Genomic DNA, 23,584 nt, shown 5'->3' on the forward strand with positions numbered 1-23,584 from the left:
CACAGCCCAGGAGCACCTCCCCAGCAGTCTATAGCTCAAACGCAGTGTGCTCAACGCAACAGCCGCTTTCTGCTCACACTGCAGTGATCCATTCGCTTGGCTTGCTCCCCTGCTTGCTGTACCTGACTGTCTGTCTGTCCTAATATTCTAATTAAGAATGTCAAGATGTCTTCAGTGTGTTTCTTTATTCCAGTGTTTTGCTTTTTGTCTGGGGCTTCTCCACTTCTTCTTACCCACAGCTAAAGCTTACCATCCGTCCATTTGCCCATCTGTCTGTCCATCAATTAGCCAGCACGTGCTGACCTGCACAGCGTCATTTTGTCTATCTGGGTGACCCCGGAAGTGATCACATGACACTTACAAAGCTGAAATGGTACAGGCAGTGACCATGTGGTTAGCCAGCCGTCTGCAAAGGTGGGATGTTGTCTGCCCATGAGACACGGTTGTTTACTACCCATGGTGTGCTACTGGGTCCGTCTCTGATATGATTGAGACAACCTGACAGCTGCTCACTGTCGACACGGTGCATCTAGAGAGGCATACTCCAACTACACTGGAGAGCTAGTCTTGGTAGATACAATCCCAGTGCCTTGGCAGCAGGAGGACCTCAAGTTTGAAGCTAGCCTGGGCTACATAGCAAGAACTTTTTTTTGAGACAAAACCAAACAAAACCCGAGAACAAAGTACAAGAAGTAGAAGGGGAAGCACCGCGCAGAAGGTTTCATGGCCGGCCTGGGAGGCCAGAGGGGCACCAACGCAGAAGGAGCCAAACCACAGGCTGAGAATTTAGAGGGAAATGAGTCTCGTTTGAAATGTCAGTAGTCTTGGATGGAGGTAAGAGGGGCTCAGGCTCCCGATAAAGGTCCATGTGGCTGGACACAGGTGCAGAAAGCAGGGCTGGGGAGGGAGATCAGAGAGAGCCTGAGATGGCTAATCAGGTAAAGGCATGTGTTGCCAAACTGATGAGCTGATTTCAATTCCTGAACACAAGAATCCACTCCCAAGTTTTCTGATTCCATGTGTGCTGTGACATGCGTGCATGTGCACACACATGTAAATCTAATTTTTTTTTAAAGATTTGGCAACGAGTACACTGTTGTGCTTGGCTGCTCCTGTATCAGTACTGATGTACACACATTTAGGGCAATCTGCTTTAGGACCCATCACGACACCAGAGTGGACCAGAGTCACTATATTATATTCATTATATTCTCGATTTCCTGATGAAGACCCCAACACTGCAATGCAGACATCAGTGGCAATGGACGCTTTCACCTTAGAATCAGAACACCTCTAGGAATACCTAGCGATTGCAAGGTAGTCAGTCAGTGTGCTGGTTAGCGTGCCAACTTGACACAACTCACACCATCTAAAAAGTAGGTGCCGCAATGGAGAAAATGTCTCCATAAGCCTGGCCTGTTGGCAAGTCTACAGAGCATCTTCTTTTATTTATTTGTTTATTTATTTATTTTATTATGTATACAATATTCTGTCTGTGTGTATGCCTGCAGGCCAGAAGAGGGCACCAGATCTCATTACAGATGGCTGTGAGCCACCATGTGGTTGCTGGGAATTGAACTCAGGACCTTTGGAAGAGCAACCAGTGCTCTTAACCTCTAAGCCATCTCTCCAGCCCCCAGAGCATCTTCTTGATTAAGGACTGATGTAGGAGAGCAAAGTTCACTGTGGGCAGGGACACCCCTGGGTCTGTGGTCCTGGGAGGTATAAGAATGCAGGCTAAGCAAGCCATGGGGACAAGCCAGGACGCAGGCCAGGACGCAGGCCAGGACGCAGAGCTTCACCATGGCCCCTGCTTTAGCTCCTGCTTGAGCCCTTTCCTGGGCTTCCCTGATGATGGACAGTAATCTGCAAGCCAAGCGAACTCTTTCTCCCTAAGTTCCTTTTGGTCATGGTGGTTATCACAGCACTAGAAAGCAAACTAAGACATCGGGTTTTACATTGCTAAAAGTTTTATTCTAATATTATATTAATAATTCAAGTGCAATTTTCTTTGAAAAGTCAACTGTGTTAAACAAAACTTGTTAAATATCTTTCATCAAACAAAGCATATTCTTTTCAATCCTCCACAACAGTCAGAGCCATGTAGTAAAAATAAGATGTTCTGAGAGCCTACTACACATTTGTTATTGCTTAGAGAACAACCTGCATTAGTTGTTGGGGTCTCAAGCAGTGATTAATTAACTTTTGACAGCTCCACCAGATACTGTGACATAAAGTCATGAATCCAGGTGTCAGTGTCTGGAAGCGATGTGTCTACTAGATAGACCACTACTTTCCGGTCCCAAGGGTTAGTGTGCTCAATAACTGCCTGGACCAATGCCACCAGGGGTTTCTTCTCCACGTGATTTCGGAACACCATCGAAGCCTCTTCCGACCACTGGCTGCACTTCACTCCTAGGAGAAAGACAGGGAGCGAGGGGGGCAGTGAGTGGCCACTCTTGCCTTTCCCTGAGTCAACAGGAGGGAGAACTACCTAATCAGTTCCAAAGTAGTTGAAGTATTCTAGGTTAGACCTGCCTATGTCAGAAAAACTGCTGATCCACGTTCCCTGGCTTACAACTCTTCTTTCCTGAATGGAGACACTTCTGTAAGCCTTGACCTGCTACAGAAGTGACTCCATGCTGTTTACCAAGGGACATAGTGATGACCGCTTCCATCTCCTACACCTAAATTATAGATTGGCAAAATCGAGATAGCCAGAGGGAATAGTGTCAGTACCAACACTGTGACATTTTTCAGAATGGTTTCCCCACAACAGGTTAAAAGTAAGTTAACAGAAAAGACTGGCTGGATGATCTGTGTGCACTTTGTTTTACAACATTGAGAGTCATAGCGAAGAGCACAATACTTCATCTGAGCCCAAGGACCTAGAGGCTGCTCAGTTCTTACACAGCTCCCTCTGGCCCACAGCCATCCTACTCCCCTCAAGAGGGACTCTGGACAGTTAGGAAAGTTCATACCAGACTCATGTGGTACCCGGTTATGGGACTACAGACACCCTCAGTCCCAAACACCTCACACTACACCACTGAGGGCCTGTCCAGAAATGACTTTTACCCAGGCGTCATGTTCACCTCCACCAAAACACGTGATACTAAAGGCCAAGCCTACAGTCTGAAGAGACTGAACCACCCTCAGAATCAGTCAGCATGGCAGGAATGCTGGAGAGTCAAGACCAGGAATTTAAAGAAGTCTGAGTGACAGCTGAGAGTTTCAGTGGAGGAGACAGGCTACATTTAAGAACAGGATGGTGCTGTTGAGGTACCACAGTGGAGAAGGGCTTGCTCAGCATCCCTGGGGTCTGGGGTCCATCCTAGGCACCAAAAGGAGAGAATGCGTGATTTCTGCAGAAATATGGAAAATTTAAAAATATGAAAGAGAGGGACGGCGAGAGAGAGAGAGAGAGAGAGAGAGAGAGAGAGAGAGAGAATATGCTGGGAACAACAAGAAAAACACTGAAAGAGAAAAGAGCTCAGCTCCACGGGGTCAAGGAAAGAGTCTTTGACCTCAAGAATGTGGCAGCAGAAGCTTCAGCAACTGAAGCAAAGAGATGGCTGGAAAGGAGACCCAGCATGGAACTGCTAAGAACTGGGACAGCTAGGAAGGTGTGGAGATGAGTGTAGTGGGAACCAGGAGAAGAAGACAGGGGACAGAAGCAGCTCCTGAGCAGGAATGACGACCTCAAATCAGGATCACACCAAACAAAGACGGTAAACACATCGCTGCACACACCACATCTGACTTCAGCAAAGTTGTGAAATGAGTCAAAGGAGGGAGAACAGCTCAGGTACAGACAAAGATCAGACTTACACCTGACACCAGAAGCCACAGGAGCAAAGAGAATGAAGTGCTGCAAAGAGGCAAAGAGGTTGAGCCGCTCACCAGTTACAACTGCACACCCTGCTCAGGTGGCCCTGGCCCTTCAAGCGCTGGAGCAGGCCTGATAGCACTTCCCAGGCATGCAAGACTCCTGGGGGAGGGCGTGGAGGGAGAAAAGGAAAGAGAAACAAAAGAGGAGAAGGAGAAAGGGACTCTTGGACAAACAAAAACCTGGTGAAGTCTGCTGTGAGCAGGCTGCCTCAGAAGGAGTGAGGAAAGACCTTTAGAGAGAAAGAAAATAAAACGAGTCTAAGCTAACAGGAAAAGCATCAGAGAGTGAGAGGGGAGGCAAATGCATTCTTTTGTTTGTCTGTTTGTCAGACTATGTCTCTCTATGCAGTCCAGTTGGCTTCAGACTCACAACCCTCCTGCCTCAGCCTCCTGGTGCCCTGCTGGGCTGCTCTTACGTGTAACTGACCCAGTGGTAGGTAACAGGGCGCTCCAATTACTACCATCAAAGTGTTTGATTATGCAAGCTGTACACATAAGCAAAACAAATGGCTGCAGCAATACATGGGGAAGAGGAAGAAAGTATTTTGCTCTAAGATTCTTTTGTTTTATGAAGTTTGTAAGGTATTAGTACTAACTGTGAAGGAGAAGAGCACTATTAAAGATTAGCCTTGCGTGCTAGGGAGACAGCTCAGCTGGTAAAGAACCTACCACACATGAACGAGAACCTGAGTCTCTCCTCCCAGCCCTGATGTGAAAGCCAGGTATGGGGTGCATGTGCATAACCCAACAGTGGGGAGATAAAAGGCAGGTGGGCGAATCCTTGGAGCTTGCTGCCTACCAGCCTAGCAGAGTCACTCAGCTCTAGGTTCACTGAGAGCTCATCTTAAAGAACAAGGTGGACAGTGACTTCCTTAAGTCATTTGAGGAAGACACCGGACACTGTCTTCTGGTTGACACATGCACACATGTGCATGTACACATACATGCACACGCACACACATGCGCGCACATACACATTGCACATGGGAGGTAAAGGGAAGAGGATTAAAGGAGTTCAAGGTTATCCTCAGCTGCACAGTAAGTTCAAGGGCTACAAATGAGATCCCATCTCAACACAAATGTAGGTGACAGATCCCAGGGCAACCACTGACAAGGTCCCCCTTTTCCCGTGTGTACAGGTGCACAAACATGCATGTATATAAATGTAGAGGCCAAAAGTTCACGAGTCATCTTCCTCTGTCATTCGCCATCCTGTTTACTGAGCCAGAGTCTCTCACTGAACCGAGAGTCTACTGATCCCATTAGATGAGCTACCCAGGATTCCCTGTCTCTTTCTGAAGTGCTGGGACCACAAGTGGGCTGTCGGGCCTACCAGGCCTTTATGTGAGTTCTAGGAACTGAACTCGAGTCCTCAGGCTTGCACGGAAGTGCTTTATCTATTGAACCACCTCCCCAGACTAAAGCCAGTCTTTAGAAAAGGAAATAAAATTGATGTGTTAAAGCAAGAAGATGGACTCCTATAACATGCTTAACTAAGACACAGAAGCCAACTAGGCATGGTGGTATGCACTGGCAATCCTAGCACTGGGAATCTGAAGACAAGACTATCAGGAGGTCAAGATCAGCCTGGGATACATAATGACTTTGAGGGCAACATGGGTTTTGGGCGACCTTGTCTCAAAACACACACACACAGAGACAGAGTGTGGAAGGCAAAAATAACAATGATGAACAAAGATAACTAGAAAACTAATAAATGTGGTGGCCATTAATCTAGCTATATTGATAATGACATTGTATGTATGGGTACCCATGTAAATGCAGGTAATCTGCATGTGTGTGCGACTGTTATGTGGAGGTCAGAGGGCCCAACATTGGGTACTGTTCCTCAGAAGCCACCTGGCTCTTGTTTCTTTGACAAGGTTCTGACAAGGTTTTTCACTGGTTTGAAGCTTGCTGAGTGTGCTGAGCTAAGTGGCCAGGAACCTTCAAGATCTCTGCCACAATGCTGGGGTTACAATGAAGAAGCCACCAAGTCCAGATGTTCTTACGTGGTTTGGGGGATCAAACTTGTACTGGCAGCAAACACTTTACCAACTGACCTACCTCCCTAGTCCTTAAATGTTTAAAGTGATTACTTTAAACATCACTGGTCTAAGCACATGACTTAAAAGAGATGATCAGAGTACATAAAAAAGCAAGACCCAGTTATATGCATATAACAGAAACTTACTTGAAAGACACACATAACACAGGTACCGGGATGGGGAATGATCATGCAGGGACATTCACTTGAGAAAGAGCAGACTTCAGTGTGAGGAAAGCTATGGGGACAGAGAACAATAAAGCAGTGGCAAAGGCTCCTTTTCCAGAAAGAATCAAAGATCCTTAATGTGGACACACCCAATATCACACCACACTTCAGGCAAAACTGGCTAGAGTTGCAGTGCAGGAAGAAACAGATGTACCCACCATTGCTGCTGAGACTTTGCAGTCCCTGCCAGAAGAGCCAACCTGGGCTTAGGGAGGTGGCTCAGCAGGCAACATGGAAGCACAAGGATGTGAATCGCAGGCACTCGTGATGATGCATGCCAGTGATTCCAGCACTGTGAGGGAGAGACAGGAGGACCCTGGGGCTTGCTGACCAGCCGGTCAGCCAACCAGTGAGCTTCACATCCAGTGGAAAGGCCTTGACTCTAGACACAAAGACCAGAGCAAAACAGGAGGCTGACACTGACTTCTGCTGTCCAATAAGCACCAACAGGTATGACACTAGCACCTGTTCTACCTGTAAACACACATTCATGCATATGCACATACACACCACACATCACACACACTCCTCCCCACACATGCATATTCACCAGAGTCCCTGTTCCCCCATGTACACCACATATACAAAACACACACACACACACACAGAGAGAGAGAGAGAGAGAGAGAGAGAGAGAGAGAGAGAAGAGAGAAGAGAGAAGAGAGAAGAGAGAAAGAGGAGAGGAGAGAGAAAGAGGAGAAAGAGGAGAGAGAGGAAAGGAGAGAGAAAGGAGAGGAGAGAAAAAGAGGAGAAAGAGGAGAGAGAGGAAAGGAGAGAGAGAGGAGAGAGAGAGAGAGGAGGTGAGGAGGCATATAGATCCAGCAGGACACACTGAACTATAGTACTGGATGTAAGCAACATCTTCAGGCCACTTCATCCAGTAGCAGCAGATTATAATCCTTAAGCTTTCATGGAGTCATATTCTGGGACAGCAAACACACTGGAACAATTCAAAACAATAGAAACCACAATGGAGTTCAACAGAAAGCTAAGAGGGAAAATCCCACAATATCAAGAAGGAAGAACATGATTCCAACTGACTTAGAGGCCAAGAAGAAACCCCTAAAGGGATTTAAAAATATTCTGAGCTAAATGAACACGAAAACTCAGCACATGGAAGGTGTGGTACGCAGCAAGCGCAGTGCTTAGGGAAACATTTACAGCACCATGGGTTAGACTACAGAAAGCCCTCAGAGGGCAGCTGGAGGCCCTGCTGGGTGGCGGGGACACTAGGTGCTCATCCCTCAGAGAGTTCTCTTGGCAGTGAGAGGCTGTAGTTGACAAAATGTGCTAGTAGCTAAACTTGGGTGTTCAAAGTGGAAATGAAGAAAAAAATAAACATTAAATCTAAAGAAACCAACGAAAATTCTAAGTCCAAAGCAGACTGACTAGTGACCACGCCACACACAAAGCACTGTTTCTGATTTATCTTCAGTCATCATGGGAAGCTGCTTTGAGCCCTGGCAGTAAGGCCGAGAGAATGGCAAGTATTTCACAATAAGACCCTGCCCAGCCTCCCACCAGCAGCTGGACAGCCAGCAAAGAATGCATACATGCCCTTGTCTACACAGCTTTCCCAACTGTCCCATGTTGTTTGGGGCAGGCGATGCCAAGGCCTAAGGCAGCAGCAAAGAGTCAAGTGACACAGGGTGGCTGCAGGGACAAATATCCCAGTACAGAGGGCAGGGAAGGCAGGGCACAGAGAGCCCAGGGGAGCACAGGTGTCTTGCTGGCCTCCAGGTCCTCTGCTCAAACTAAGGGGCCCCAGCAACTGCTTAGAGTGGAATCACATCTGAACTGCTTCTCAGAAGAGCATGGAAGACCTCATTGGACAACACTACAGAGCGTGCCACTGTACAGCTACTAAACAAGCATGCCAAATGTCAATACAGGGTAAAGTTATGTATTTGTAAGCTGTACTGTGATGCAAACAGGAAAGTCATTTGTCCCTATGTTTTGTGATTGTGTAATGTTGCTATAGTTTATGCAGTAAACTTTGGCATAAAACAATTACACTTTCTGCTTCTTGGTTATTTGGGTTCAAAGTTTCCCCTGCTTTTTGCTTCTTTTCATTACTGTCCACAGGAAATACTGTTTCACTACTGTTTACAGGGAAATTCTGACTCAATGGAATGCTTTACACCCATCAAAATAATTAACAGAGGCTAGGGGTATAGCTCAGCTAAAGACCTGTGCTTGACATTCATACAAATGAGATGCTGGGTTCAATCTACAACTCTGGGGGGTGGTGGGTGGGTGACAACTAGCCCATCCAGGACATTATATTTCCCAAATGGGAAAACTGTAAATGAGGAGAACCAGGATGCAACCCTGTATCTGTCCCTGGACTGCAGCTTGAGAAATAGTATCAGGCATGTAACCAGAGTCAGAAAGCAGAAGGAGAATAGACGACTGAGCATTAAGATGACTTCCATCATGGGCAGGATGGTATTAGCATTAAAAAGCTAAAACAACATGCAGAAGGCTAACTAGTGATCCTGCACTGTTAAGAACCTAGAATAGAGGAGGGTTTAAACCCCACTGCAGCCGAGTCACACTGCAGAAATTACCTGCAAGCTGAGCGGTGACCGCCTGAAATGGCAGCTTCCGGAACACATCCACTAGGGGCTGCACTTTCCTTATGTTGACTAGCTCATGCTTGCCATAGTCCAGCTCATACACGGACACCAGCCCATTGGTCAGGATTCCTTTTAATAGCACCCGGTACCACCTGGAAGCACAATGGATTGAAAAGAAAAACGGCCGAAGTCAACACCCATTCCAAAGGGACGCAAGCATTACAGGGTACATAGAAAAATCAGTCATGGGAGTTTGGAAGCAACTGTGGCTGCTTTCTTCAGGGGTTACCACTGCCAGCTGTGTTAGTCCTTTGATAGGGCTCATGGAGGGAGGCAGTGACTCTTGCACTGTCAATCATCCACAGGCTGAAACAGATACCATGGGGCTGGTTAGGACAAGGCAAGGGATCCCTTCATCCTGGAGACACACAAGGCAGCCACATTTGTACATGGTCCGTGTCTGCGAGAGGGAAAGGAAGATGCAGGTGGGATGAGCAGAAGCCAGAGAGTTGCCTGAGGCGAAAAGAGAGCAGAGCTGAGAAGATGTGGTGGTTGGAGAGAAAATACCCCATGAAGCTCCAGTAAGGGATGATGCAGGCATAGAGGACTCGGCGGCAGGCTGGGGAGGGATTCCAAGTTTTGAACAAAGGCTATTTTAGGGTGTTCCTCCCTTGGGTCCCCTCCCATTCTCAGTTCTCTCTTATCCTCAACCAATCTACGTTTGCTCTGTTTAAAACAAAAAAAAAATATTTGAGGCACCAGGGGCTCTCCCAAAGGATTCAGGTCCAACTCCCAACACCCACATGGCAGCTCACACCTGTTTTTAACTTCAGTTCCAGGGGACCCAATGCCCTCTCTGGTCTCTGTAGCACAGATATACATGCAGATAAAATATGCATGCACTTAACTTTTTAAATTTTTTTAAATTAAATGAAAAGAAAAATTGATTATTTGAATTATCCCATGCAAAAAAAATGTTAAAAAAAAAAACAACCCCACAAAACCCAGCTTGCCCCTAAAATAATCAACCTGCAAAGGGCAGTCGGGCACAGAGAAGCACTTAGTTTGGCTAAAAGCACCAGAAATTCACACGAGTGTGTTTTCTTCATTGGGTCTGTGTCACTAGTTAAAATGATAAAAACAAAACAGACTTCAAGGTGAACCTATGAAGGACAAGTCTAAAGTCTATGATCTCAACTGTAGGAATGGGCATCACGGCTCAAGACAAAGCATCTACGATGTCTTAGCAACTGAATGGCCTACTGGACTTGCCCTCTGGTGGCAGGACCGGGCATTCTCTGCAACAAGTTTATCAGCCAGAAGCTTAGAGCAGCCCCAAGGTGAAAACACAGCTAGCAGCCTATGATGAGGCCAGTCTGGGGCAGACTCAAGATATAGAACGCAATTTCCAGGATTGTGCTGCCAAAGTGGCTCTGCAGTACAAAGTGGTCAGCCCTGAAAACATAAATGCACAAAGAACAAACTAAACTCAGTAGGTTCTGCTGAAGTTTTTGTACAAATATATGCATAAATATATGTATGTATATTAAAAAGAGATTATCAATTTGACAGTGGGTGGCATGGGAGTGGCTGGGGGGAAGGAAAGAAAAGGGGAAAGTGATGTAATTATATATTAATTAAAATGTATTAAAAATAAATAAACCTTAAAATAAGCTAAAAAAAAAAAAAAGAACACAAGAATGCACGAGCCTCGATAGCTGGGACACAGAAAGGATTCGTGATAAGTACCTGGGGTTGGGAAGTCAAGCACACTTGAATGGGAAAGCCCTGGCCCACTGTCCTGATGAGGTGTCACTCCTGCCTGAGCCTCGGTTACTCATGTAGAACATTTTATTTTATTTTTGATTGGAAGCATCTAGCTCAATCCTTGGAATTACAACAGACACTTAGCAAGTGACAGCCACCATCTGAAGATAAGCTGAAGGAAACTGCAGAGCTGACTGGAGGGGGCATTTCCTGGTGGTAATGCCAGGCAGCCCATTTGTAAGAGACAGAAGGGGTACAATAAATACACGTGGTTTCCGCCAACAGCATCATCTTTAGGCTACAGGGGACAAATGATGATGGCCCGTGTTCCCAGTCCACTGAGTACAGAGCAGGAAAAAGTTCAGACAGGAAGTGGGGCGTTTCTGAGGAGCTGAACTCTGAAGCTTACAAAAAAAGCTTGGTTTGGACTAGACCTCAATTTCAGAGCAAACATGTCCCAGAGTGTCAAAAACACAGATGCTGGGCCTTTTCCCCAGGTTTATACTCAGGCTAGGTGAAAAAGGAGAATCAGGGCTTTTAATGCTATTTCCAGGTGCTTCTCTTTAAGAGATTTGGAGACCACAAGAGTTTATAGCTGGGAATAAAATTCAGTAGTCCCCAGTCTTTAGAAGCTTTAAACACTTAACACTGATTAACTTATGATACTTTAAAAAACAGATTGATATATTCTTACTATAAAATATCTATTATCCCTGAACAATTAGCTGGCTAAAGACAGCAAGTCCTGGGACAGAGTTGCCAACAGGCACAGCTGGGGGCAAGTGAGGAGGTAATTCCCTCTCCCCAGCAGGCCTTCCCAACAATAATCATCCCCCCTCCCCAACGACAGCTAATGCGAGGGCGGTATTGCTATAAATTATCCTGTAAGGAGTCCTTGCTGAGATGGAGGTACATGAACTGAGTCAAACCCGGTCAAGCTTACAAAGTGACATGGTAAGAAGGACTCTACGGAGGACGCAGGCTCGTGCTTTTCAAAGTGAACACCGTTACTCTCTCTCACATTTTAGAGTCAAAAATTGTTTTTTTTCCTCCCATAAAAATGACATTTTCTATATGCCTATGTTTACTACCTTAAATAAAAATTATTTTGCGTAAAAATTTAGCAGTTTGATCTTTTAAAGTGTGTGTGTGTCAGAGAGAGAGAGAGAGAGAGAGAGAGAGAGGGAGAGAGAGAGAGAGATTTGTGTTCAGCACTAAGAAGCTTGTCTCCCCTAAGGCGGCTCTTCGTTTCCTAAGACCCCACGGCATGAGCGCGGAGTGCGGAGTGGGGAGCTTGTGCTCCATTGGGGAGCACACCCCGAAGGGTCTGGGGGAAGGGGGTGTGAATCCAAACACCACCCCATGAGGGCCCAGGGGCAGTGAAACAAACAATGCGTGACATCATTAAGAAGGTGCCACAAGTGCCAGGAAGCAAATGACAGCATATGCTGGGCACCTGGGCATCTTTCAACTAGTCAGTTTCTTCCCAAAGACTCTCTTACTAAATAATCAGGGGTGGAAACAATGGTTTATTATTTATAATAATACCCATTATCATTTGTAACACACACAGCTCTGGGAACCTACTGACTAAAGAGAATGCTAGTTTTTTGCTTTCCCATGAGACAGATTATCCTCAGCCAGAGCTGCTTCTGAGAAATGTTTAGTACAGAACATTAGTCCTGAGAAAGCAAGCATAGCACTGTAACAGCATTACTAGTGATACAAATCCACAGACGAAACTGGGACAATTACAGAGGGGGCTTAACAAATAGTGTCTGGAAAGCTGATTTCAGTTTCTTAAGGTTTTTGTTCTCTAAGTTTTCCACAATAAACATTTAATTTTTAAAAAGTCATTAAATGAAAGCAAGAATTACTTTCTGAATAAAAACATTTTCTCTGATAGAACAGGGTAAGACTTCATTTTATGCATAAAACTCCTAACAGAAAAATGGTTACTGGAGTTTTATATAAATTTTAAACATGAAAAAATGTACACAACTCATCAAATCCATATTTCACTCAAAATTCTCATTTGTGAGGGCCAAGTATCCCTGGGGAAATTAAGGACCCTCCTGACTGACCACTCTACATATTCTTAGCCGAGGAACAAAGGCCCCGCCCAGGACCTACTTATTCTCCACTTTGGCAGCATACACTTGGTCTCTCTCCACCGCTATGTGGCGCTCCTCAGACACGCTGTAGTACAGGATCATCTCTTCCATCAACACTTCCAGCTTATGGATCTCCTGCCAAGGCTGGATGACAAAATGGCCTGGGTGACAGGCCACAGGCACATACACATCCATGTGTTCCCCTGACTTTGACAAGTGGACTGGAGGCGGCAGTTCCTCCAAGGAGAAGGAGCTGGTGTGGTCCAGCAGAGGCTTCCTGATGACCTCTGGGTGGCTCTTTCTGAGACCCTCTCCAGGGCTGCCCGGTGCAGGTGTGCTGCCGTTCCTGCTGCCAGGTGAGCTGACCGCACCAGACACGGCACTCAGAAACACATCTTTCTGGTGCTTCCACAGGTCTGCATTTGTGATCTGCCGGTTAATGCTGCGGTGAGGATCGGGGAAGTTCTTAGGAGTAAATAAATACACATATGCAACCCCCTTGGTTTCATCCACTTTTGTAACCTTTGGAAGATGTAAAAAGAAATTTAGAAAATCCATGTTGACACTAAATTCTGAGAAGCAGTTATAATATTAATCTTAAATATCAAAGCAGAGTATTTTGTAGAACAGTAATTTATGGTAAGATGAATGACCTCTCACAGTCTAATAGGTACTGAGGCAAACCATCTCTAAGACACCAGCAAATCTTATGGAAATAACAACTGAAAAATAAAAATGTAATGTAAGAAGTAGCTGCTGCCACTGAGGAGAAGAGGCACAATGTAGCATCTTTAAATTAATGACATTCCAAAATCTAGAGTTGAACGAATACACTAAGCTTCCACGCACTTGCTAGCCATCCTCAGCATTAAGAGTCAGGACGATAGCAAAAGATCCAGCAGGAGCCCACTTTAAGCCAGCAGAAGACTTCAGGATGGCAATTACCTGGGCCCTCAGGTCCTACTTCTTTGTTTGGTCTTAGTCTGCATCTTCCCTCCCCAGTTACACTGAAGAGTCGGGGGATAGGGGAGAAGAGATGGACAAGTCCACCAAAGGGGAGACCTTCTGACTTCCCATGCATCCTTTCTGCCAGGGCGTGTCCACATGGGAAGACCATGCAGCGGCCATTAGGACAGCACCATGGGTGTCTCAGAGTCTGGGTGACTTAGTGATTCTCATCAGCTCCTCTATGTCTTAAAAGGACAAAAATGAGACACTTACGCCTACCTCTATCATCTATCAAAGAGGACACAAAATAGAAGACAGGGACACAGGCAGGAAGAGGGGTAGAAGCCAAGAAGGCACCCACCCATCTAGGACAGTTGACTTTGAAAAGTGTGTTCTCTCAGTGAGATGCATCTAGTTAATTCTATCCTTTAATGTCTACTGAAATAGACTGTAAATCATTTTGGCATTCATGATACAGAAGTACCATTAAAATTAACCATTACAAAATACTTTTAAAGCTAAGAGTGATGACATCATACAATCATAGTAGCACTTCAGAGCTTAGGCAAGAGGATTCTTGCAAGTTCCAGTCCAGCCAGAGCTACAAAGCAAGAGACTACCTCAAAAGGAAAAACAAGTAGTAGTTTTATTGTGTACCCAACTCTTGGTCTTTACGAGTAGGTGAGAAAACACTATTATGTAATAAGTGAAGACCATAAACAAGGCATAATCACGCAGTGTGGAGCATGCAATGCATATGTTACACAGCAGCAGCCTAGACCCCACAGACACAGGGCCAGAGGGCCAGAGCTGGGGGAAATGACTTAGATCTTTGAGAAGCTACTGATCAAGGGATTTCAGCTCCACATTTACACACAATAATACCATTTGTATGGGCTTAAGAGCTAAGAGAAGTATCTAATGTTTTTCATCCTAAAAATTCAAGCAACAAGCTAAGAAGCTTCAGGAAAAAAATGGGCAAGCACCAGGGTTAGCAGTGAATGACCTGTCCACAATCCCCAGGGTTAGCACTGGATGATCTGTTCACAATCCACTCTGCTTTAGGGAAAGATAGTATATTTATTGTCATAAACACTTTTCCAGAGATATGATCACAAAGTTGGAGTCAATTTAATTATTTTTCACTTAACAAAACTGTAGTAGAGAACCAAGTACCTCTGCTACCTTATTAATAATAGAAGAAAGGGAATAAGTAATACAGGAGATGGGGGTAACTCTTTAAATAGAAATTAGTCATTAAATATCTTACAGCTACATGTATGATTCATCTCTTTGAAGAAAAAATGTCTGGTGTGTAAAAGTGTGTTCTCATTTACAACAGTGAGGTGCAAACCCTGAGCTCTGGCTCTTCCCAGATACCCCAGAACCGTAAGATAACTAACCTTAATGCTACAGTCCGAGCAATTCAAAACAGAATCTCTTAACCAAAGAACAGCATCTGGTGTCCACATGCTAATGGACTGCGGAAGATCAGCCAGGCAGCACTTTATAGCCTGAAAACAAAACAAAATACAAAGTGGTGTGGAGCAAACACACCATCTTAAAACAGGTATTACAGGTAGCATCTGTCTCCCTAAGGCCAGATGCTGTGGCAGACAACAGCAGTCACAGTCTTGGTCTGACTGTCTGCTATGCTGCCTATTTATGTTGCTACTGGTTTTTTTTATTTTATTTTTTTAATCCACCCAGGGGCCAGGGGGCTTGTTACCCCATCATCCTTCTGGTCTACCATATTCTGTGCTCCATTTTATAGATGATTAAATAGCTCAACAGAGCAGCCTGTAGGTCACAGAGTCAAACAGATGGGACACTTGCAACCACTTGGTTTCACTGCAGGAGTCTCAAAGGAAGCTTATCTACTTCAGTTAGCATCATTTGAGATACCCATGGCTGCTGTGTACCTCCTGCAGGAGGCAAGACAAGGATAAGAGGAGGGTAAATACCTAAATCTGCAGGTACCCAAATGCCTCAGTCCCCCTGGTGCTCCCTGGCTGCCCAAGCTACTGCAGAAGGCCACAAGGAGGGTGAGTCCCTCAGCCACACGGGAGATGATCTTGTGACAGGCATGAAAGCTATCCCACACCCCTCAGATTCCTCTTGTTCTCTCTGAGTGCCCCACTCCACCATGCACACCCTCCCCCAGGCTCAAAGCCTCTGTCCCTGGAAAAGCTGCAGAGAGAGCACTCTGCAGGGCCTGAGGGCAGAGGCATGAGGGAGGGAGGCAGCCTGATGGGCTGGTGTACAGGTAAGTATAGGTTCTGTTGGCAGGAAAGGCCACAGAATGCTCAGCAGCTCTGCCACCAAAAGAGGGCACATAATAAATCAGATTTTCTAAATGACTAAAATAGATGCTAGAAATAAACACTTTACTGAGAGAAAAATAATATTTTTTAAAATCCTGGCAATCTATTTAGGTTTAATTTTTTTGTTTTGTTTTTGAGACAGGGTTTCTCTGTAGCTTTGGGGCCTGTTCTGGAACTAGCTCTTGTAGCCCAGGCTGGCCTCGAACGCAAGATCCAAACTTGAGATCCGCCTGCCTCTGCCTGGGATTAAAGGAGTACACCACCAACTCCCGGCTCTATTCAAGTTTAAAATACATTAAAATTGAGAGCTGAATACAACCTTTTGGATTTGCTTCTGTGACTTAGACATCTTGGGAAATAGATGCTAACTAGAGGCTGGGCAAGCTGGCCTTAAGGGACCTGCAATGAGTAGTCATCATACTTACCAAATAAGGAATCTGGCGAATATTAACAGAAACAAAAAGGTGTTTAATGCCTGTTACACACAACACTGCAGCATAAAGAAGGGAGTACAATGGGACTTTCAGAAAGGCAGTCGGAGGCCTGAAGCCCCTCTCTCGAGCCAGGGAACCTTGTCACTATGATTTGGCCCTAGGTGGACATAGCCTTGAGGAGACATGGGGGCCAGAACTGTGTCACAGCAACAGTAGCCCTCAAGGGCTGTGGACTTCCAGTATTGTGCCTGCATACTGAGAGGATAAAAGGCATTCTTCTCTATAACTGTCTGTCAGAAAAAGCAATGGAGACTCGAGAAATGCTAAGAGCCATGCTAGTCACAGCAAAGCGTGCTGTTTATACTAGTCCTGAAGGTGAAGGCGTCTTCGAGGAAACAGTAGAGGAGCATTATGTCATCCATTTTGTTTGCTGTTTTCTGAGACCAGATCTCAGGGAATCCAGGCTAACCTTAAACTAACTGTGCAGCCAAGTATGACCATGAACTCTTGATCCTTTTGCCTCCACCTCCCTAGTGCTGGGATTATAGAAGCATGTTCATCATGCCTAATGCAAATGAATATTTAATATAATATCCAATCACATTATTTATTTACATAGTATTTATATATTTTTAGATAATTTAAATATAAATATTTCATAGAATATGCAATATATACTCGGTTTATTTATATTTTAACAGAATATTAAGTATTTAATAGACTATGACCATTAATATTTAATAGAACACAATTAATTATGTCATTTATGTATCATACACTAATTACTTATATATAAATATTCAATAGAATATAATATTTAATTAATAGAATATATACTATAGTCCTGTAAAAAATCCTGTATTTCCTCTCAAGGTTGTCAGAGCTTCTTAACCATAGCAAGGTCTATAGTGATTCACAACTGTCACCCGAATACTCCCTAAGAGGACAGGCTATGGGTGATGTTATCACTCCCCTTTCTCATATGGGAGAAAGTCTTACAGGCAAATGAGTATATATAAACACATTTCCAAAAGAATGGAGAACCAAATAAACACTTACATATACCACTCTGGCAGCATGTGGAAGCTGGCTAGCTAGATGTCAGTACTGGAATGCGATTATACAATAAACCTCTACTTGGGTAACAGCCTATTGACTCGGCACTCTAGAAAACAAGTGTTTACGAGACAGTCGTCTGTAAATGGGAGCAGACTTCTCTAACACCTGAAGATCAGTAAACATTCACACTCTCTAATCCTCTTACACACCGAGACTCTGCTCATGAGCATGATCGGGACTAGCACAGCGGATCAACATGCAGGAAGGAAGCTCTTCTGCAGACCTCCAGGCTGAGGCAGGTCATACCTGAGGGGGTATGGCAAGCATTTCCTGCAGGAACCGAGGGGGGATTTCTCTGAGCTCTGATACTTTCACGGATGTCGCATTGCCAGAGTCCAGAAACTGAACGTCGAGGGCCCGGCTGCTGTGCACGTTTGTGATCTGCAATGAGATGAGCACTGGCTAACTCATGGTCACAGTGGGAAGACAGACACACTGCCACCATCACGTCCCATACAGCGCTGCAGGTCCAGAACACCCAAACTATCAGTTTCTCCTGTTTATTTTTTTAATTTATTTATTTATTAAGGATTTCTGCCTCCTCCCCGCCACCGCCTCCCATTTCCCTCCCCCTCCCCCGATCAAGTCCCCCTCCCTCATCTGTTCGAAGAGCAATCAGGGTTCCCTGACCTGTGGGAAGTCCAAGGACCGCCCACCTCTATCCAGGTCTAGTAAGGTGAGCATCCAAACTGCCTAGGCTCCCCCAAAGCCAGTACGTGCAGTAGGATCAAAAACCCACTGCCATTGTTCTTGAGTTCTCAGTGTTCCCTCATTGTCCGCTATGTTCAGCTAGTCCGGATTTGTCCCATGCTTTTTCAGACCCAGGCCAGCTGGCCTTGGTGAGTTCCCGACAGAACATCCCCATTGTCTCAGTGTGTAACTATGTTCATAGCAGCATTGTTTGTAATAGCCAGAACCTGGAAACAACCTAGATGCCCTTCAACGGAAGAATGGATGAAGAAAGTATGGAATATATACATATTAGAGTATTACTCAGCAGTAAAAAACAAGGACTTCTTGAATTTTGCATACAAATGGGTGGAAATAGAAAACACTATCCTGAGTGAGGTAAGCCAGACCCAAAAAGAGGAACATGGGATGTACTCACTCATATTTGGTTTCTAGCCATAAATAAAGGACATTGAGCTTATAATTCATGTTCCTAGAGAAGCTAAATAAGAAGGTGAATCCAAAGACAAACACATAGGCATCCTCCTGAATATTAACCTTCATCAGGCGATGAAAGGAGACAAAGACAGAGACCCACATTGGAGCACCGGACAGAAATCTCAAGGTCCAGTTTCTCTTGTTTAAAATTCAATCAACAAAGAACAGTACTGACCAGCAACCACTGTAAGAACATCAGTCTCTACTATTTCTCTAATTCTTTAATACTGCTAATTAGACAATGCTATTTTTTTTTTTTTGGTTTTTCGAGACAGGGTTTCTCTGTGGCTTTGGAGCCTGTCCTGAAACTTGCTCTGTAGACCAGGCTGGTCTCAACTCACAGAGATCTGCCTGCCTCTGCCTCCCGAGTGCTGGGATTAAAGGCGTGCGCCACCATGGCCCGGCTAGACAATGCTATTTTTAAAATATTAAAACATGTAGGAAAATTCTTCTATCCTAATAAGAAAATAAAAACATTAATAATTCAAGATGGAATTTTACCTGAAGAGGGAAAATGTTTTGAAATCATATCATACTTCACAGTTTCACTATAAATCTAGTCATTTTTAATCATTGTTGAAAAAAATCTGAAGCTCAAAAAGTCAGAGGGATAAGATAAAGTCCAAATTCATGCTCAGCAATAAGGAGAACTACATAGAGCCCAGCAATTCTTGTATAACTGTCAAGAACAAAGGCATCACTTAATTTTATAGAATAAATATATAATATATTTTATTGCTAAGTATTTGTATATAGACTAAGAAACACTTCTGTCCAACATAGCAGAAATTTAAAGACACTCAAATTGAAAGAAAATTTACAAAATGACACTACTCTTTAGAGTCATACAAATGAAGACCAACTACCAGCATGGATTTAGAGAAGCATGGCAGCTATACCTAATGGGGCATCCAGACTGGATCCTAGGGCCGAAAAGGACATCATGTCACAATGTGAGAAATGACAAAATCCTGCACACTAGTTACTTGTATTAATGTTGACTTCCTGGTTTGGGAATCAAAGACTGGTTATACAAACAAGATGCTGACAGGGTAAGTGAAGCCTCTTTATAGTACTTTTGTTAACTCTTTTTTCTTTCTTTCTTTTTTTTTTTTTTGGCTCTTTGGGACAGGATTTCTCTGTAGCTTTGGATCCTGTCCTGGAACTAGCTCTTGTAGACCAGATTGGCCTCGAACTCAGAGATCCACCTGCCTCTGCCTCCTGAGTGCTGGGATTAAAGGTGTGTGTTTCACCGCTGCCCGGTGAATTATGTTTTAAATTAAGAACAGATCTGCACATTTACATATTATCATCTAAACAACAAAGCTTTAAGACCTCCAATAATACCATGCTGGCATGTGACACGTGACCTATGGTCACAGACCCTGGATCTCAGCCTTCAGGGAACACCGTCACATCAAAGCACTGTGCTTTCATTAGGCTAGGGATGGGTGAGCCCTGCTAAAAGGGAGGGTCAGTACAGTTAATATGCTGAAGCACTGCTTACATATTTCAGAAAGCAATTCACTGATCGTTCTCATCTTCTAGGTTTGCTTTCCTTGTGATTCTCAGAGTATGGCACACAGGAAGGTGCACAGTGTCAACAGACCCCACAAACATTCACGGGGACAGCTGTGTGACAGTGCTGGGCCCTTTACCTTGCTGCATTACACAGCATGGAAACAGACTACTGCAACAGAGCTGTCTCATGAGGAGTGAAAACCATGCTTCGGAAGATTAATGCTTTGACACTATTTCCATAAAATTTAAAGAAGCTCATTTAACCATTTGTGTGTGTGCACATGCGCATACACATGTATGAGGGCACAACATGCACACATGCATGTTGAGACCAAAGGCTGATATGAATATTCTTCAATCACTCTCTATCTTATTTTTTAAACAAGATTTTTCCAATGAATTCACAGCTCACTAATTCAAGCTCATCAATTTAGCAAGGCCGCCCCAGGGTTTCCCTACCTTCCCAGAGCTGGTGTTACAGGCACCTGCTACTGTGCCTGGCTCTTTATTTGGGTGTTGGGGACCCAAAATTCGGGTCTACATGCTTGTACTTTATTGACTGAGCCATCTCCTTAATCTTATTTTTAATACGCATATTCTAAATACATATTCATCTTTAGAGTTCTAGTACATATATTTTATTGTATATGTAATACATAGCAAAGCTATGTGTACAGCTATACATATACTAAAAACATAAAAAAATTCAGCTGCTGGCTTCCTCAGATCAGAGGCAGGAGGATAAGACTAGGAGCTCAAACCATATGGCCATCTTGGCTGTCAGAAACTGGTGATGATCCAAACATATTTATTTTACTACTGAGAAAATCTGTTCGTATATGTGAAACACTTAACAATAATCTTTACAAGTCAAGGGACTGATTTTACCTCCACTCGTAACCATTTTCCTTTGCAATGAAAGAGGCAGATCTTCCCACAGAAGGGTAGCGAGATGAAGTACTCAGAGGTCATGTGCTATGAGAGAGAAAAGCAAGAAACAGCTCTTACTCTCAGCAAACATGGCTGCAGCACTGGGAGCACGTGGAGGCATGGACTGTTTACCCACAGGTGGTCGGGCTTCCCTTCCTCCCCAGAAACAGCTGCAGCAGACCAGTTTACCACGGAGCTACAGACTCTGCCCTCTGCTCTGTCAGGCTTGCTAGTACCAGTTTGTTCACAGACTGACACTTAAAGTGCCTTAAATGTCAACAGGGTCACTGGGGTTCATGTGGGCTCTGGCTCCACTAGTGACCCAGGAAAAGAGCTGCTGGAGCTGACCAGACAGAGCAGATGGATGAAGTAAGAAGGCTGGGTCAGCCATGAAGGCCTCTTCTCTCTGCCTTAACATTTAACAGTAACATTTAATGTTACTGTTTTTCATTTCTTTTTCTTTCCAAACCAAGAAGTGTTAACAGCACAGACATCAGTGCCTGTGAGATGCTAACAAACGGCAGGGTTCTCGTCAGCCCCTCTTCTGCCCAGCCTGCACTCAGGGCCTTCCCAGGCCTTGCTGTTCTGGTGACTACTGCTAGTCTGTGGGCAAGGACTCCCTTTGGGCGGCAAAGCACTAGGAAATATGGAGTGCTCTACAGCATCTGGGTTAGCTTCCTCTAGGGTTCTCCTATTTTCCCAAACTCAACCAGTAAGTGAAACTTTACATATACAGAAACATATGACATATATAAAATATACACTATATATACTTATATAATATTTTGTTATATTATGTTGTATTTATATAATATAAATTGTGTATGTAATTTATATTCTTATTTATTTCATTTTAAATTTGTAGACATGTAATGTATTCATAATTATATAAACATGCATTAATATAACAGTATAATATATAATTTATATACAATAAAATATATAAAATGGCATCTCCAACATAAAGGAGTAAAGCTATATATTTGATGTCTCTACTCCAGACACCATGAGTAAGAGTCAGATTGACTGAATGCATACTGCAGACTACATATTCTATGGACAAAACTAAAAAAGGAATTCAGAAAACTGACAACTGTCTCTACCCCAGTGGTTCTCAACCCATGGGTGGCAACCCCATGGAGGTCACAAAGCAGATATTTACATTACAATTTATAGCTAGCAAAATTACAGATACAAAACAGCAACAATGTAATTTTACAGTTGAGGGTCACCACAACATGAGGACAGTTGTATTAAAGGGTCACAGCATTAGGAAGGTTGAGAACCACTGCTCTTTCCTAAGGGAGGGGAATAGCCAAACTAGCCAAAATATTATAAAGCTGAACAGAGTAACTTGAGGTGGTAGCGGTCCTTTGTGGTAAAGGGAAGGGTTCCCCCTTCCAGGGGTGAGAGGTCAGGGCTGAAGCAGGAGTTTGGTTATCTGCAAACCACAACATGTTCTGGTTTATAATTACGTTGTTCCAGAGGTAAGGAAATCGTATTAGTGACTCAAAAACCTCTGCATGTCCTGATTCAGAATGAAAGGGGAGGACTGGTCCGCAGAACCACATTTATGGGCTGTCTCTCCTCAGTAGAGAACTCGAGGGTGACGCCTGACAAGCCGGCCCCTGTGGGCAGTCAGTCAAGCTGTGCTTAGGGCACATCAGCTGCCTGCCCTAAGGAAACCACAATCCCATTGCAGGCACTGTTCTAAGCAGCACTGTGACTACCGCTGTGATGGTTCACGGGAACACACTGCTGCACCTTCATTTCATAAAGCAGGAGAGGGAGTCTGTCAGGTTTTCTACCCACCATTTGAAACATGGACCTCTAATGATTAGCAGTTACTTAACCTAATGCACTCTGAGCCCTGCCTACAGTCTGTGGCTGATCTCGGGAGATGGTGCTCCGCCGTACCTTGCAGTGGAAGTAGTCCTCTGTCTTATGCAGAAGGTCATTGAGCTTGTTCAGACCCTTGCAAGGCACCTGGCAGTAGAGTGTTCCGTCAGAGCAAATGTTAGTCACTTTGACATTTGTGTACATGGCATCCACCTGGAACAAGCAAGCACAGACTGTCTGAGAACATAAGCTTGCCTTTACTCTTTACGCAGTTACCTGAACAGCCCATTCCGCTTACATACTGGTGATGGTTAATATATACAGTCAACTTGACAACTCTGAGAGCGGCAATACCTTTGAAGCATGTATGAGGTGTTTCTAGAAAGGTTTAATGAGTACATACTATACTATACTATACTATACCATACCATACCATACCATACCACTCAATGTGGGTGGCATCATCCCACAGGCTGGATTCCTGAGTAAGAGGAGAAAGTGAGCTGAGCCCCAACAGGCCATCATTTCTACCTGTTTCCTGGCTGCAAAAGTATGTGAGGGGTGCCCCACCTGCCCACAGTGACAGCTTCCCTGCTATTTGGGGCCGTATCCCCTCACAGAACGAGCCTATAAATCCTTCTTCCCTTCAGTTGCTTCTGCCAGATGTTGGGACACA

General features: G+C 44.4%; 1 protein-coding gene across 2 annotated transcripts in view; it reads right to left on the bottom strand.

Moving 5' to 3' along the window:
• Positions 1 to 1,978: 1,978 nt before the first annotated feature.
• The window catches only part of Tdrd7 (tudor domain containing 7), a 69,078-nt gene continuing 47,472 nt past the window's right edge, over positions 1,979 to 23,584 (bottom strand). The window contains exons 11-17 of one of the 2 annotated variants that reach the window (XM_041667862.1): positions 22,987 to 23,121; positions 21,028 to 21,114; positions 17,698 to 17,832; positions 14,978 to 15,088; positions 12,646 to 13,148; positions 8,737 to 8,897; positions 1,979 to 2,415 (exon numbers count right to left, since the gene is read on the bottom strand). In XM_041667862.1, coding sequence (XP_041523796.1) covers positions 2,195 to 2,415; positions 8,737 to 8,897; positions 12,646 to 13,148; positions 14,978 to 15,088; positions 17,698 to 17,832; positions 21,028 to 21,114; positions 22,987 to 23,121 — 1,353 coding nt within the window. In that variant the 3' untranslated portion in view covers positions 1,979 to 2,194. The remainder of the gene's footprint in view (positions 2,416 to 8,736; positions 8,898 to 12,645; positions 13,149 to 14,977; positions 15,089 to 17,697; positions 17,833 to 21,027; positions 21,115 to 22,986; positions 23,122 to 23,584) is intronic. The other variant, XM_041667864.1, reaches the window with a different exon arrangement.

The sequence above is a fragment of the Microtus oregoni genome, unplaced genomic scaffold (genome assembly GCF_018167655.1).
Source record: "Microtus oregoni isolate MIOR12 unplaced genomic scaffold, Mior012 000017F_ref0000208, whole genome shotgun sequence".
NCBI classification, from domain to species: Eukaryota; Metazoa; Chordata; class Mammalia; order Rodentia; family Cricetidae; genus Microtus; species Microtus oregoni.